General features: G+C 39.9%; 1 protein-coding gene across 1 annotated transcript in view; it reads right to left on the minus strand.

Annotated features, from left to right (window-relative positions):
* LOC119839221 (intersectin-1-like) overlaps nucleotides 1-16,843 on the minus strand; it is a 29,258-nt gene that overhangs the window by 10,594 nt on the left and 1,821 nt on the right. The window contains exons 2-18 of the mRNA XM_038365440.1: nucleotides 16,723-16,843; nucleotides 16,144-16,242; nucleotides 15,197-15,275; nucleotides 13,957-14,832; nucleotides 13,037-13,127; nucleotides 11,021-11,172; nucleotides 9,913-10,015; nucleotides 9,577-9,706; nucleotides 8,882-8,890; nucleotides 7,657-7,767; nucleotides 7,260-7,324; nucleotides 5,505-5,687; nucleotides 4,492-4,603; nucleotides 3,105-3,182; nucleotides 2,666-2,861; nucleotides 1,308-1,382; nucleotides 6-72 (exon numbers count right to left, since the gene is read on the minus strand). Of these exons, the coding sequence (XP_038221368.1) occupies nucleotides 6-72; nucleotides 1,308-1,382; nucleotides 2,666-2,861; nucleotides 3,105-3,182; nucleotides 4,492-4,603; nucleotides 5,505-5,687; nucleotides 7,260-7,324; nucleotides 7,657-7,767; nucleotides 8,882-8,890; nucleotides 9,577-9,706; nucleotides 9,913-10,015; nucleotides 11,021-11,172; nucleotides 13,037-13,127; nucleotides 13,957-14,832; nucleotides 15,197-15,275; nucleotides 16,144-16,242; nucleotides 16,723-16,731 (2,435 nt within the window). The 5' untranslated portion in view covers nucleotides 16,732-16,843. The remainder of the gene's footprint in view (nucleotides 1-5; nucleotides 73-1,307; nucleotides 1,383-2,665; nucleotides 2,862-3,104; nucleotides 3,183-4,491; nucleotides 4,604-5,504; nucleotides 5,688-7,259; nucleotides 7,325-7,656; nucleotides 7,768-8,881; nucleotides 8,891-9,576; nucleotides 9,707-9,912; nucleotides 10,016-11,020; nucleotides 11,173-13,036; nucleotides 13,128-13,956; nucleotides 14,833-15,196; nucleotides 15,276-16,143; nucleotides 16,243-16,722) is intronic.

The following is a 16,843-nucleotide window of genomic DNA, read 5'->3' on the forward strand; positions in this document are numbered from 1 at the left end:
CCGGCGTCCGCGCAGCGAACTCGTACACGCAGCGCCATCTTGGATTCGGCGATGACGTCACCGCTTCCGTGCCTGCAAACATTTTTGAAGTGAAAACTCCTTTAGGCGCGTCGCGTTGAGCGTTTTGGTAGAGGGTAAAATCCTCGGTTCGCGTCACCGATATGCTGATGATAATAGTATATCTATAGCTATGGAGAGGCAGACCAGCGCACGCGCAGTAGCCTGTGTACACGTATACACTAATACATCGACTGTTTCTGAATGTATTATGTGTGCGTACATAAAAAATTTCATATAATTTTTGCATATAGTTTTAATTACTCTCAGCTTAATAGTTCCGTTTTCCCACGACTGCTACTGTTTTTTTTTATCTTTTTAGAGCGAATTTATTCATCATCAGCCCATGTATGATCCCACTGCTGGGACACAGGTCTTCTAAGGGGTAAGGGGACCGTAATCCAGGACGCTGGCAAAAACGCAGTGGTGGCTCAGTGGTGAGAACCTCGGACTTCAAAATCGATAAGTCGGGGTTCGAGATCTGGCGAGCTTGCTGGAAATAAATTGATTTTTAAATTTATCTGCGCATGTGGATAACATCACCACTGCTTGAAACGGTGAAGGAAAACATCGTAAGGAAACCGGCATGTCCAAGAATCAAAAAATTCGACGACATGTGACATCTGCCAACCCGCACTTGGCCAGCGTGCTGGATTACGGCCTGAACCCTCATAGGAGGCCTGTGTCCCAGCAGTGGGAACATATATGGGCTGATGATGATGATTAAATAAAAATGAATCGCCAAATTTATTGCTATATAACGTACAACTCGAGAACGGATCGACCAATTCGGCAAGTTTTTATATGCGTGACATAATATGTTGGGTAATCTAGGCCAAAAACTGATTTTAACAATAACATACATATATTCATGTGTGTATGTGTGTTTTTTTATTTTATCACAGTCGGCAATGCAGCTGGCGGGTCGCCTGACGGTAAGCGCTACCACCGCCCGTGGCCATTAGGAGAGGTGTGAGGTTCATTGCAGACCGAGCGCCTCTACAAATGGATCGCCGTCTTTAATTGGGAAGGGATTAGGAAAGAATTGTCGAGAGGAATTAGAGGAAAGGACTGGGAAGGGAAAGGAAAAAGATATGGGCCTCCAGCCCCCCCACTCACCGAACGAAACACAGCAGAATGCTATTTCCCACCGGTCTCCTGTGGGGGTGCGGTACTTCCCCGGTGCGAGCTAGCCCAATTCGTGCCGAAGCGTGTGTATATCTGTATGTATGTCTGTCAGCAGCACTCACCGGTGGTCGGCTCAGCGTCCCCCCAGTCGGCGGCGGGCGCGGCCCACGCCTCCTCGCTCGCGCCCCACGCCGCATCTGTTCATCATCATCATCATCATCATAACAAACAAACATGATCACAAGCCATCACTAGCATTATCATCCTCATTATCATCATTAATTATTAACATCATCATTTACTGTTCAATAAATTCTAGTATTAGTTAGCTAAAAAAATATGTATTCTTTTATTTTTTTTTATTTCGTCCTTGATACTTTTTATTTAACACTAGCGGTCCGTCCCGGCTTCGCTCGTGATACATATATTTAATTAATGGCGGCCTTCCTCAATAAACGGGCTATCTAACTCTGAAAGAATTTTTCAAATCGGACCCGTAGTTCCTGAGATTAGTGCGTTTAAAGAAACAAACAAACAAACTCTTCAGCTTTATAATCCTACTAATCCTATTAATATTATAAATGCGAAAGTTTGTAAGTATGGACGTATGGATGTTTGTTACTCTTTCACGTAAAAACTACTGAACCGATTGCAATGTAATTCTATACGTAGACAGCTGGACAACTGGAATAACATATAGGCAACTTTTTATCCCGATATTCCTACGGGATACGGACTTACGCGGGTGAAACCGCGGGGCGCAGCTAGTAGGCTATATATGTACCGCGGGCGAACAGCTTGATTATAAACTAACTTTCCGGCCGAGTATTCATTCTCCTATTGTTCCCGTTCCGGGATTTCCGGGATAACATATATCCTACGTCCTTTCTCGGGTTTCGTTCTATCTTTGCGTCAAATTTCATAACAATCGTTTAATACGTTTCGGCGAGAATAAACAGACAGTCAGACAGGGTTACTTTCGCGTTTATATTATAAGTAGGAATAGGTAGGAATTAAATAACACTCTCTCTCTCACTCACCCATTCACTCACTCACTCACTCACATATTAAAATCTAACTATCTCACTCACTCGCTCACTCAGTCATTCACTCACTCACTGACATACTTAGTTTTATCTTAATGATTCACTAACTCACTTACTCACTCAATGACATACTCAGTTCTATAAAATCTTACTATCTCACTCACTCGCTCACTCAGTCAGTCACTCACTCACTGACATACTTAGTTCTATCTCACTGATCACTAACTCACTCACTCAATGACATATTCAGTTCTATCTCACTGATTCACTAACTCACTCACTCTCATACCAAGTTCAATCACTGATTCACTAACTCACTCACTCACTAACTCACATACCAAGTTCTATCACTGATTCACTAACTCACTCACTCACTCAATCACATACTTAGTTCTATCCCACTGTATCACTAACACACTCGCCCACCCACTCACCGGTGCCCCAGGCGGCCTCGGCGGGCGCGGTGCTCCTGGCCGCCTCGTACTCGCTCCGCTTCGCCTCGTACAGCTGCCAGACGGCCCCGCACTTCTCCACGAGCCGCTCCACGCCGGCGGACAGCTCCGCGAGCTGCTGCTCGTTCGTCTCCAGGTCGGCGCGCTTCGACTCCACTATCGCTTTGGCGGCTTCCACCTGGGAGACGAGGAGATGGAGATGAGAAAAACGAATGGTATTAGGGTGCATCCATAAATTACGTGAGACATTTTTCAAGATTTTTCGATATTATTAAGTATCGATATTTTTTTGGACAGAACCAAAAAAAAAAAAAAATGATCGAATTCTCTTTTTTTTTTTTTATTTATATTACGATCTCTTGTGTCTGTGTAAAAGTAAATGTTTTTCTTTCTTTCTTTCTTTTTTTTTCTTTCAAAACACCTTTTCGCGTAGCTGCTTCAGGGTGACCTCCATCATGCTCAGCTTCCCATCCTCACCAGCGCCCTCTGATGCTTTCGCCTGAGAAAAAAAAAACATTATTTGAATTAAAAGAAAACTAGACTTAAATAATTAAAGAAGAAAAACAATATAGATTACTAGCTGCGCCCCGCGGTTTCACCCGCGTAAGTCCGTATCCCGTAGGAATATCGGGATAAAAAGTTGCCTATACGTTATTCCAGTTGTCCAGCTGTCTACGTAGCAAACTTCATTGCAATCGGTTCAGTAGTTTTTGCGTGAAAGAGCAACAAGCACACACACATCCTTACAAACTTTCGCATTTACAATATTAGTAGGAAGTAGGATAGTATTTAACCCGACGTTTCGAACACTTTACAGCGAGCGTTCGATGTAATGCATAAATCCTGTTAAAAATTTTAAAAATTCTTTAATCTTTAATCTATATATATAAAATTCTCGTGTCACAGTTTTCGTTGCCATACTCCTCCGAAACGGCTTGACCGATTTTGATGAAATTTTTTGCGCTTATCCGGTATCTATGAGAATCGGCCAACATCTATTTTTCATACCCCTAAATGATAAGAGTAAGGCAGAACAGCTAGTTTCCATATATGTATATTTTTTACTGGAATCGAGTAAAATAAAAATTATGTTTAAAACGATGATATGCTAAAATGTAAATTTATATATTTTTTTTAATATAACGTGAACATTATTTCTCTTCAGAAAGAGAGAACTGTTTATTTTAACACACACATACACATATAAATAATAACGCAACATAAAACCTAAAATTATGTGTTTTTATTTAAATTATTAAAAAAAATTTAGTACTTATTATTTATTATATATAAAAATTCCGTGTCACGATGTATGTTCCCAATAAACTCTTCACCAACTCAACCGATTTTGATGAAATTTGGCGTTTTATGTGTAATTTGGTCCAACTTAAGATAGTTTTTATTTCGATTAATCATCCTAATAATTTATAATCTTAATATTTTAATTATTACTCAGCCACAGTAACGCGTGGCCGGGTGTGCTGGTTTGTTATAAGTATTTGACGTATTCAATTATAACTCGTTATCAAATCAAAATTTGAATTTTCCAAATCTTAACTTGATATATAGTTTGACATAAAATTAAAAATTGATTTTGATTTTCAATTTGATTTGAATTTGAATTTTGAATTTTGAATTTGAATTTGATTTCTCTCCACCGTAGCCTATACAATTATAATTTATATCCAAATCAAATTTGAATTATCCACATCTTAACTTGATACATAGTATGACATAAAATTTAAACAATATTTTGATTTTAAATTTGAAATTTGAATCTTAAAATTTGAATTTGATTTCACCCCCACCTTAGCGTCCAGGTCCGCCTTCTCCTTGTTCAGCGCAATTTGCTTAGCGTTCAGTTCCTTCACGCGAGCCTTCAGCTGCTGCATTTCGGACATGTTGGCGTCTCTGTCCGACCTGGGGGTATAGGATTGTTTTCAATCACACTAATATTATAAACTAGCTGTCCGCCCCGGCTTCGCCCGTGGTACATATATAGCCTATAACCTTTCTCGATAAATGGGCTATCTGACACTGAAAGAATTTTTCAAATCGGACCAGTAGTTCCTGAGATTAGTGCGTTCAAACAAACAAACAAAGAAACTTCTTCAGCTTTATAATATTATTGTAGATGTGAAAGTTTGTCTGTTCGGATGTTTGTCCGTCAATCATGCTGAAACAACTGAACGGAGACCTATTTCCTTCTCCTCGCCCTTCCCAGTCCATTCCTTCTTTCCGGTCATTAATCCTTTCCTTGTCCTTTATCCCTTAAAAGCGGGCAGCGCATTCTCAGAGGTCCAAGTCTCTGCGAATGTACACGGGCGGCGGTGATCGCTTACCATCAGGCGAACCACCGGCTCAGTTGCCCGCTCTGACATAAATAAAAAAAAGTGGATTTTGACGAAATTCGATATCCAGATAGGGTATGAGCTGACTTCGATGATAGGATACTTTTTATCCCGATTAAATGCTCCCTTGGGATAAAACGGGAATCTTGATATCCGGACGGAGCCGGGACGAGCGACTAGTACAGTACATATTACGTCATATCTTGTCACGTCAGCTCGCATCATGTCACATTTTGTAACATCTTGTCACATTTTGTCACATTTTGTCACTTCACGTCACCTAGCGTCACATTTTGTCACGTCACGTCACCTAGCCTCACATTTTGTCACGTCACGTCACCCATCATTACATTTTGTCCCGTCACGTCACATTTTGTCACGTCACGTCACGTCACATTTTGTCACGTCACCTAGCGTCACATTTTGTCACGTCACGTCACATTTCGTGACATCCAGTCGCACATCGGCACCTCATCGCGTCGATGGTGCACTTGGCGGCGGCGACGGCGGTGCGCGTGTCGCGGATGTCGCGCGCGAGGCCGGCGGCGCGCAGGTCGGCGGCGCCCAGCTCGCCGGCCAGCGCTTGGCTGCGCGCCTTCAGCGCCAGCACGCGGCCCTGCTCCTCCGCCCGCAGCGCCTCCAGCTCGCGCGTCCTGCCCCACCCGCCCCGGTTCCATTATCTTATTTATATACATTGTTTAGTTATCTTAGTATATAATATGTAGGTATTTATTCATATCTTATATTGTTTGTATCTTAATTATTAAAAATATATTCTATCTATATGTAAATATTATGTATATTCAACTATATGTGCATTTATAAATATTTTATATCATTATTATTATTTACACACGTATTATAATTATACATGTATTATATTTTACGAAATATTCATAAATTTAATAGTTCGAGCATGAACACATCCGCTGTCAATAAGGCATAAGGCATCCACTGAAAATCAGTGTCAGTACGCTGAGTGGCGGGCCTAATTAAGGCACATATATATTTTAACTATATTTATTACTTTGTTATATTTACCTGTATGTGTCATAATAAACGTATTTTCTTACTTTCTATTTTCTTATTCGTAAGCTAGCTTTTGCCCGTGGCTTCGCACGCGTTAATACGAAGTCTTGGCAATGGAGCTGGCGGGACGCCTGATGGTGAGCGCTACCACCGCCCGTGGACATTTGGAGAGACGCAAAGTCCATTGCAGACCTTACGTCTCTACAGATGGTTTGCCGACTTTAATTGGGAAAGGATAAAAAAAGAATTGACGAGAGGAATAAAAGGAAAGCACTGGAAAGGGTAAGGAAAAGGATATAGGAAGTTGTTTAATAAATGCTATTATCCATATAGACCTTCCTCTTTAATGGCTCTAATTGAAAAAAAACCCTATCAAAATTCGTTGCGTAGTTTTAAAGATTTAAGCTTACATAGGGACAGAGAAAGCGACTTTGTTTTATACTATGTAGTGACTAGCGATCCGTCCGCGGTTTCACACGCGTAAGTCCGTATCCCGTAGGAATATCGGGATAGAAAATTGCCTATATGTTATTCCAGTTGTCCAGCTTCTTACCAACTTCATACCAAAATTCATTGCAATCGGTTCAGTAGTTTTTGCCAGTGTAACAAACATACACACATCCTCACAAACTTTCGCATTTATAATATGAGTAGGAAGTAGGACAGAGCGAAGCCGGGGGCTTCGCCCGTGGTACATATATAGCCTATGACCTGCCTCAATAAATGGGCTATCGAACACTGAAAGAAATTTTACAAATCGGACCAGTTGTTCCTGAGATTAGTACAAACAAACTCTTTAGCTTTATAATATTAGTATAGATGATAATGAACTCTATATTAGGTATACGACCTACATACTTCCCTTTCTCCCCACCCCCTCGTCCAAGTTAGGTTAAAAAATAGATTAATTTGTGAGTTGTATGAAATATCCATTTCGGAAGAGAAACGCAGGGGAAAAACAAAACTTTTCCAAGCGCGCTCCATCTTAGACCTAGACCTAGACATCTCAGCCTACCATCAGGCGAGATCGTAGTGGCGCTTCGCTATCATGAATGAAAAATCAAAAGTGAAATATGTGGTAGTCGAGCACGCTTCGGCACGAATCGCACCAGCTCGCACCGGGGAAGTACCACATAACCCAGCAAACCTCCGTGAAACAGACGCGCGCTTGTTTTATATCACTCCCCTCCCCTCACCTCTTCTTTTCCCACTCCAGCTGGCACTGTCTCTCCATCTCCTTCCTAGCCGCTTCGCGTTTCTCCTGGAAGAAAGGAGAAAAATCAATACTCTTCTTGTTATTGCATGTTAAAAATAAATGTTTCTATCTTTCTTTCTTTAAAACAACTTCGAAAAAAATGGAGTTTTCAATTTGAGTGTATTGTCATGTTTGTCATCTCATAACTTTCGATTGGCTGCACCGATTTCGATGATAATTGTTTTGTGCCTTCTGTGTAATTCCATTGATATTGGGTTTTATTGTGACTAATTTTGAAGGCGTTTCGGTTTTTTCTTATCATCTTTACTTCGGTCATTTTGAGTTCTATAAGACTAAAAATTATAAAAAAAAGAGCTAGTAGAAGATAAATCGAGTACCTGTTCCTCCTTCTGTTTCCTCAGCATCTCCTCTTGTTCCTTCTTCTGCGCTTCCAGTCTCATCTTCTCCTTCTTCTCCGCTTCTTCCCTCTCTTTTCTTTCTCTTTCCGCCTGTCGGAAGGGCAGCCAAGAAAATTGTGTTCATTTCTTTTATTTATTAATAACTAACTTTCATTTATAATGTCAATCGTAAATGAAATAAACATTAATTTTTAAATCCGATATATCATAACGAACAAACTCACAAACAAACAGAATATTGTCAATACAAAAATCATACTAGCTGCGCCCCGCGGTTTCACCCGCGTAAATCCGTATCCCGTTGGAATATCGTGATAAAAAGTTGCCTATATGTTATTCCAGTTGTCCAGCTGTCTACGTACCAAATTTCATTGCAATCCGTTCAGTAGTTTTTGCGTGAAAGAGCAACAAACACACACCTTCTTACAATACGCATACGCATATATAATATTAAGTAGGATATCCGTTGATATATTTTAATTGGATTGTGTGATAACTCTGTAGCTATTTATCCATTAAAATCTACTCAGAATCGAACCAACTAATCCTATCATGCTCTCTCATCACTAAACCTAAGTGTACAAATAAAAAACCCCACACCCAAGATTTCATTATATATATATATACAAGCATTATAATTACGAGGGTCTGTTTGTTTGTTTCGGCTTCGCTCGTGGTACATATGTGACCTATTGCATTCAAGGATCACATACAACAAACGGTGAAAGCATTTTCGAAATCGGTCCACCAGTTCCTGAGATCAGCGCATTCAAACAAACAAACTCTTCATCTTTACATAACTAGTATAGATAATCACTAAGCAGATAATCCATTACGAAATAACCGAAATACGAGTATAAGACCTAACACTAACATTACGTGCCTAAAACCTAACTAAACCTAGGTGCATCTAGCTCAGAACATAGCACTACAGAAAAAATACAAATACGTTTAATTCGTGTTTAGTTTTTATAGTGGATTTAATATTTAACAAAAATTTATCAGCTTCACCTGTATGTTTGTATGTAACCGACTCGTTTAGACTCGATTTTGACCCACTTCACACGGGACAAATTTAACCCAAACCCTGTCTGAGTTTTAAATGTATATTTAATATAACGCCTTTTGTCTCTTTAATCGAAGATTAACTAAACACGAGTTAAACGGGCGTTTAAACAGACGTTTAGATTAAATCTACGGTCACCTCTTCCTCCTGTATGCAAGAAATTAATATAGACACGATTTAAATCCGTTAAATATTTTATAAGTCGTTTATTAAATAATTTTACACCACACCTATATAAATAAACATCAATTGCTGTTCGTTAGGCTCGCTGACGCTCGACAATGGCTGAGCGGATTTTGATGATTTTTAGTTTTGATACATTCGTTATAGTCCAGAGAAGGTTTATAAAGAAAAATTAGGGTTAAAAAGGGTTGTTTAATACGATGCGAAGTTAAAACAACACAATTTCGTATCTCTTACCATCTCTTTTTTCTTTAGATCTTTTCTTTTTGTTGTTGCTCTGTTTAATTTTTCCTCTGGTATATCGTGTCATGATACATTTATTCAATGTCGCATTGATTTACACAACTCTTCTTAACTCTTACCATCTCTTTTCATCCATTAATTTATATTCTCTCCAGACATTAGCTATTTATTCAAACTCAAACATTTATTTATTCAATTAAGACTTTTGAATCGTCATAACACAGTTATAACATTTACCACCGGCAGTTTACACAGAGAAGAGTTGGCAAGAGAAACTCTGTTGCCATTTTAAAATCAAAATTTTAACATCCTTAATACCCTCTCATCATCCATTAAGCCTCGCATTACTTCCACAACTTTTCTCAACTCTTACCCACTCCTCGCAACTCTTACTATCTGCTACTCACCTTTTCTTTCATCTGCGCGTCGGCCAGTTGAGATCTCCGTCTCTCCAGCTCCGCCTGGCCCCTCGCCAAATTCTCTTTCCTTCTCTCCTCGTAGGACTTTGCGCTCGTGTTGCTGGTGATAGAGTCGCGCCTGGAAATAATATTTATATTTACACAGGTCTAGTTTTTATCTTAAGTCAGCTCATAACCTGTCTGTATAACGTATTCCATCAGAATCAGTTCAATCATCATAGTTTCAACGTGATTGACGGACAAACATCCAAACAAACAAATTTTCACATTTATAATATCAGTATGAAGTGTTTTAGTGTGTGTGTGTGTGACTCATTCGCTCACCTAAAAGTGGGGGGTATCATTTCCGGGGGGAGTTTAGCCGGCGGCGCTTCGCCTTGTGTCGCTCGCTCGCACAGATACATCGCCAGCACGAATTCTTCGCAACCTGCAATTAATTCATCACCATTATCGCCACCATCATCATCATCATCATCATCATCTTACAAATTACAGAATTCTCAAAATAACAAAGGAACATTAATAATAATAGAACAATAAAATCATCTCTCTCTTATTCAACATGGGTAACTTACAAACACTAATAATTAAAGAACGATAGTAGACTAGCTGCGCCCCGCGGTTTCACCCGCGTAAGTCCGTATCCCGTAGGAATGTCGAGATTAAAAGTTGCCTATATGTTATTTCAGTTGTCCAGCTGTCTACGTACCGAATTTCATTGCAATCGGTTCAGCAGTTTTTGCGTGAAAGAGCAACAAACACACACATCCTTAAAAACTTTCGCATTTATAATATTAGTAGGATAGGATTAGTAGGATTGTAGAAGATAACGATATAAGAGACTGGTGCTACTGCTACTGCTAATCTGAGGTAAAACAAAACACCAATGCATTTTAATAATCTCTTCTTAATTAATCAGCAGTAGTGGCTCAGTGGTGAGGACCACGGACTTAAAATCGACAAGTCGGGGTTCGAACCCGGGCGAGCGTGCAGGAAATAAATTGATTTTTTAATTTATCTGCACATGTGGATAACATCACCACTGCTTAAAACGGTGAAGGAAAACATCATGAGGAAACCGGCATGTCCAAGAATCAAAAGTTCGACGACATGTGACATCTGCCAACCCGCACTTGGCCAGCGTGGTGGATTATGGCCTGAACCCTCATAGCAGGCCTGTGTCCCAGCAGTGGGAACATATATGGGCTGATGATGATGAAACTCTTCTCTATACAAACAAAATCCTCGTGTCACAATGTTAGTTAGCATGCTCCTCCGAAACGGCTAAACCGATACTCATAAATTTTTGACATCGGATAGGTCTAAGAATCGGCCAACATTTTTATCTCATACCCCTAAATGATAAGAGTCAGGCAGAACTGTCAATAGACTTAATGGGAGAGGGGATACATGTCCAAAAATCACAACTCACCCAGTTTCCCGTCGCAGTCCAGATCAGCAAGCGCCCATATCTGAGCTAGCGTTTGCTGCGGAAGTCTAGACTGCAGCATGATGGATCTAGCCTGCGCACCGGACACGGAGCCCGTCTTAGCTTTGTCCGTTGCGTTGAACAGTTGCGTGTATCTGTAAAGTATTAGAATAAATAAGAAGACGGCCATAATCTATTTTTTGAATGAATAAATGAATGAAAATTCTTTATTGCGTAAAAAATAAAAAGATAAGCAGGCGTACAAAAAAACTAAAATTAAATTCGCAAAGGGCGGCCTTATCGCTAGGTAGCGATTTCTACCAGGCAACCCTAACAATGAAGGAAAATAAAAATAAAAATGGGTAAGCAAAAACAAGGCAATAATGAAACTCGGATAAAAACAATAATAAAATGAGATACTAAATAATAATAATAACATATACATATTAATAAATACAAGCATAACATATACATCTTATACCTTTAAACGAGCAATATATATATATATATATATATATATATATATATATATATATATATATATATATATATATATATATATATATATATATATATATATATATATATATATATATATATAATTGGAATCTCGGAATCGGCTCTAACGATTTTCATGAAATTTAGTATACAGGGGGTTTCGGGGGCGATAAATCGATCTAGCTAGAAATTTTTTTTTAGAAAATGTCATATTCGTGTTTTATTCGTGTTTTTTTTTCCTGACATCTATTGGTAAATAAAAATACTATTTTGCTTCGTAGGTAGCTGGACAACTGAAATAACACATAGGCACTTTTTATACCGATATTAGATACGGTTTCAACCGCGGGTCACAGCTAGTATTTATAATATACATACATATATAAATAGATAAACATAACTAAATAGACTTACATACATATATATACTTACATGGTAGGATATTATAGTTGCAGTAAGCAATAATTACGAGTGAGATAAATAATGATTTTTTTTATGTCACAGTCGGCAATGGAGCTGGTGGTTCGCCAGATGGTAAGCGCTACCACCGCCCATGAACATTGGGAGAGGCATAAGGTCCATTGCAGACCTTACGCCTCAACAAATGGATTGCCGACTTTTAGGGAAGGGATTAAGAAATTGGCGATAGGAATAAAGGAAAGGACTGGGAAGGGTAAGGAGAAGGATATGGGCCTTTTCCTTCCCAGTTCTTTCCTCTAATTCTCTCGAAAATTATTTCGTAATCCCTTTCCAATTTGAAGTCAGTAGTCCATTTGTGGAGGCGTAAGGTCTGCAATCGACCTTACGCCTCTCCAAATGTCCATGGGCGGTGGTAGAGCTTAGATTACCATCAGGCGACCCACCAGCCGACGGTGAAATAAAAAAGGCATCTGCTTATTATTTATTAGTCCAGCATCCTTCAAGGGTTGATTTCTTTTTATATTTATGTGCTTTCATTGTATAAAATCATCTTATCATATTTCTACACCTAAAATGTTAAATGGCAGATCGGATCCTGCTGATGCAAGCAATTTTAACTGTCTGTTTTAATAAAAAACTAGTTTTTGTCCGCGGCTTCGCATGCGTTAAATTCGGAGTAGTTTAATTGATGTTATCATATATACAAACCATTCTCTTGAATCACTCTATCCTTTAAAAAAAGTTGCGTCGAAATCCGTTGTGTAGTTTTAAAGATTTAAGCATAAGGATACATACAGACATGGGGATGACTAATATAAGACGAATAAGGCACTGACTGGAATAAAAATGCTAGAAAAATTGTAACCAAAAATAGTAATATAATTAATGTAATACAAATATAATAAAGCTGAAGAGTTTGTATGTTTGTTTGAACGTGCTAATCTCAGGAACTACTGGTCCGATTTGAATAAATCGTTCAGTGTTAAAAGCGTATTTATTGAGAAAGTATTTAGGCTATAAAACATCAGGCACTACGTGGGCACAGTTAATTCGTCAATATACCGAATCCGATGCGATTCTCGCAAACGTGTAGCTACTCACTTCAACTTCTGCGGCTGCGGTATGTTCCACTCGACGGGCGGTGGGCTGACCATGCCCATGGGCAATTCTGTAGGACTGGTCACTACTGAACCTGGGAGATATTAAAAATGTCAAATCCTAATTTCCACACTATCACACTAATATTATAAATGTGAAAGTTTGTTTGGATGTTTGTCCGTCACACACGCTGAACTACTGAACGGATTTTGATGTAGTTTGGTATAAAACAGGAATCTTGATATCCGGGCGGAGCCGGTACGAGCGTATAGTATAAATATGTAAATTACGTGTCACGTTGTTTGTCCGCGATGGACTCATAAACTACTCAACCGATTGTAATAAAATCTGCGCACCATTGGCAGGTTTGATCCAACTTCAAAGATAAAAAGTGAAGTCCCGTGTCCCCTAGTGGGGTATGGGGCAAACGATGTACATCTGTTTCACTGATCGATATTCTTTACGGAAAAGTAGGTGTTTAAATTTTTTTTTGTGCGTCCTCACCGGGAATTGAACCCAGGACCCCTCGGTTCTGCGCTCACGCGTTAACCGCTGTACCAAGGAGGCGGTCTAACTTAAAAGATAGTTAGTTAGGATAGGATAGTTTATATTATTTCAATTACGATTAATGACTACCCGGGCGGATCCGGGGCGGGCAGCTGTTATCGTTATATTTATGTACAATGAACTACTAGACTAATAATCAAGCTCAAAAATCTGCATTAGTGTCTTTTAGGCAGTTTATAAGCGATACAATAGACTTTGAACATTACTGCCCTGAAATAAGGTGTGAATTCCTATGAATATTTTATACAATCCCGCCCGCACGTGTTATGACGACATTATAGTTGGTAATTGTGAGTTAAACTGTTTATAGTGAGTTAATAAGTGTGACACGGAGTACATACAACACGAAAACTCACCGGGCTTGGAGAACGAGTCGCTCTTGACCGCCGTGATGGGCGTTGATGTTATTGGTTGTCCGGGATTCGAACCTACTGCCATTGGTCCGTTCTTTGGTGGACTGACTATGGAAGCCACTGTTGTACCAGACGGGATCGGGGGTTGGGCCATAGCTAGTGGCTGGGATTGGGCCAATGTTGGCGATTGGCCGACAGGTTGAGCTACTGTTGGCGCAGGTTGGGTCATAGGTTGGGCCAATGGCTGTGCTAAGGGTTGAGAAGGTTGGACCAATGGTGGTACAATTCCTTGTGGTGGCTGGGGTAATGGTTGAGCCAATGGCTGGGACATTATGGGAGCTGTACCCATCAAGGATTGGGACATTGGTACAGTTTGGGCAAGTGGTTGCGATGTAGACATCAATGGCTGAGAAGTGGGTATCAGGGGTTGCGATGAGGAAACGAGGGGTTGCGCGGCCATTAGTGGTTGTGACGTCACAAGGGGTTGTGCCAGATTCGGCATCGGTGGTATTATTGGCTGGCTCGTGTTAACAAGCGGTTGCGATGTCGAAATTAGGGGTTGCGTTGACATTAGGGGTTGCGATGACATCAGGGGTTGCGTTGACATTAGGGGTTGTGACGACATAACTGGCCCCCCGATAAGGGACTGATTTGTCTGTGGGGCTATTCCCACTAGGGGTTGCTGGTTGATTAGAGGTTGTGGTGGTATAGGTGGAGTTGGTTTCACCCCAGATATTAAGTCTGGAACCGCTGGTTTAGGGCCAAGGGACAAATCTCCGAGGAGCGATTGAGACGTGGGAAGGCCCGAAATAAGGGGTTGCGCTGCAGCCGGCATGGGGGGGACAGGGGGCTTTGGAGGGGGGAAGTTTTGTTTTGGCCCTGAAAATAGAAAAAATAAAATGATATCAAATTTAATTAATTCTTATGTATTATTATTACTACATATAATAATTTAATTATTCACATATTGTCAACTTCGACTGGACATTACAAAATAGTATTTTTATACATATTTTTATTTTTTTTAAGTCGATTAATATCGCATCAGAGAAAGTGAAAAATAAATTAGCTTCTATAAAAACATAAATTTTATTAAGCATGATTTACTGATATACTATATGACACTTTGAATCTATATACATTAAAATAATCGTAGACAACAGAATCACACATCATTTAACTATCAGATAAACTAATCAGAACAGATCCAGACGTTTACAATCTGTCATTTTTAACAACTTACCAGTGGGACTGAGGGAAGCCAGTAAAGATGGCGGCAGACTCTTTGGTATTTCAATACCACGTAGTTTTAAATTTATTATCTAGAACAAACAATATAATCATGGGGATTATTTATTTCTATTATCTAAACTTATATTAATACATATAGATGGGAAGCCTGGACCCTAACCCAGAGCAGTTGAAGAGCGCAACCTGATCACTTCTGATCACCGAAAGAAAGCTTCTTAGAAAGATCTTTGGTCCTACCAGATGAGAGGATGGTAGCTGAAGAATACGAAAGAATCCCGAACAGGAAGAACTCATGGCCGAGCGAAATATACTTGGAGAAATAAAAGCACAACGCCTCCGTTGGCTTGGTCATGTGGAACGAATGGATGGGGAACGACAAAAGAGAGCAAACTTCGGCCGACCACCGGTCCACGCCCCGTTGGACAACTAAGTATCGCTGGCGCGATCGGGTCGGAGGAGACCTGCGCGTGCTAAAAGCCTACAATAGGCAAGAAACCGCGCAGGACCGGGCAAGATGGAGACTTCTCGTCTCGGAGGCCAAGACCAACTTCGGGGTTCAGCGCCACAGGAGTAAATAGGTAAGTATTATCTATACTTATATAATAAAGCTGAAGAGTTTATTTGGTTGGTTGAACGCGCTAATCTCAGAAACTGGTCCGATTTAAAAAAATTATTTCAGTGTTAGATAGACCCTTTATTGAGGAAGATTTTAGGCTATATTTATATATATCATCAGGTACTACGTGGGTTAAACCGTTGGGCACAGCTCATAGGAGGCACGCGTCCCAGTAGTGGGAACATGTATGAGCTGATAATGATGATGGTTAGAAACAAGAAAATTTATAAAAATTAAAAAAGTCACTTGGAGAAAATTATAAAGAAGGAAAGAGAGAGAGAAAGAGAGGGAGAAACATTTAAAATACACATAAATCATCATACCTTGCATGCGATGGAGAACTCCTTAAGATCCAGTTTCCCATCAGCATTGGTGTCAGCCAGCGTCCATATCTGACCCAACACGGGCGGCGGCAGTTGTGACTGGAACAATACCAAATTATCAGTGCATACATACATTTAAATTAGCTTTTGTCCGCAGCTTTGCACGCGTTTAATTTGCAGTAAAAGCCTGCTACGGTCTTTTTCTATGTTATAATGCGTACTTTTGAACCATTCTAAAACTGAATAGAAACTGTTGCACAATTTTAAAGATCTCGGCATACAGACGCAGATGGCGTAAGGCGACTTTAATTTATACTATCGGGTGATATAAAATAAAAATATCATTACATTTAACACCTCGAAAATGGAGTACTAATTTTAAACCTCTCGTTTCCATCCATTTTTTCTTTCCTGTCGTCAATCCTTTCCTATTAAAAGAGGGTAGTGTAGTCACAGAGCCAACCTCTGTGGATGTTCATAAGCAGTGGTAATCGCTTATGATCAAGCAAACCACCAGCACAGTTGCCCGCTGTGTCATATAAAAAACTAATTCCAATTCATTAATTTGCTCTCGAGTACCTGCAACATGAACCGTTTGGCCTGTTCTCCGGTGAGGATGCCATTAACGGGCCCCAAATTGCGGAAATGTTCTGCAAACTTTGCATGCTCGTGCGGCAGAATTGTCCATGGATCGGCCGCC

Source organism: Zerene cesonia, unplaced genomic scaffold (assembly GCF_012273895.1).
Source record: "Zerene cesonia ecotype Mississippi unplaced genomic scaffold, Zerene_cesonia_1.1 Zces_u010, whole genome shotgun sequence".
NCBI classification, from domain to species: Eukaryota; Metazoa; Arthropoda; class Insecta; order Lepidoptera; family Pieridae; genus Zerene; species Zerene cesonia.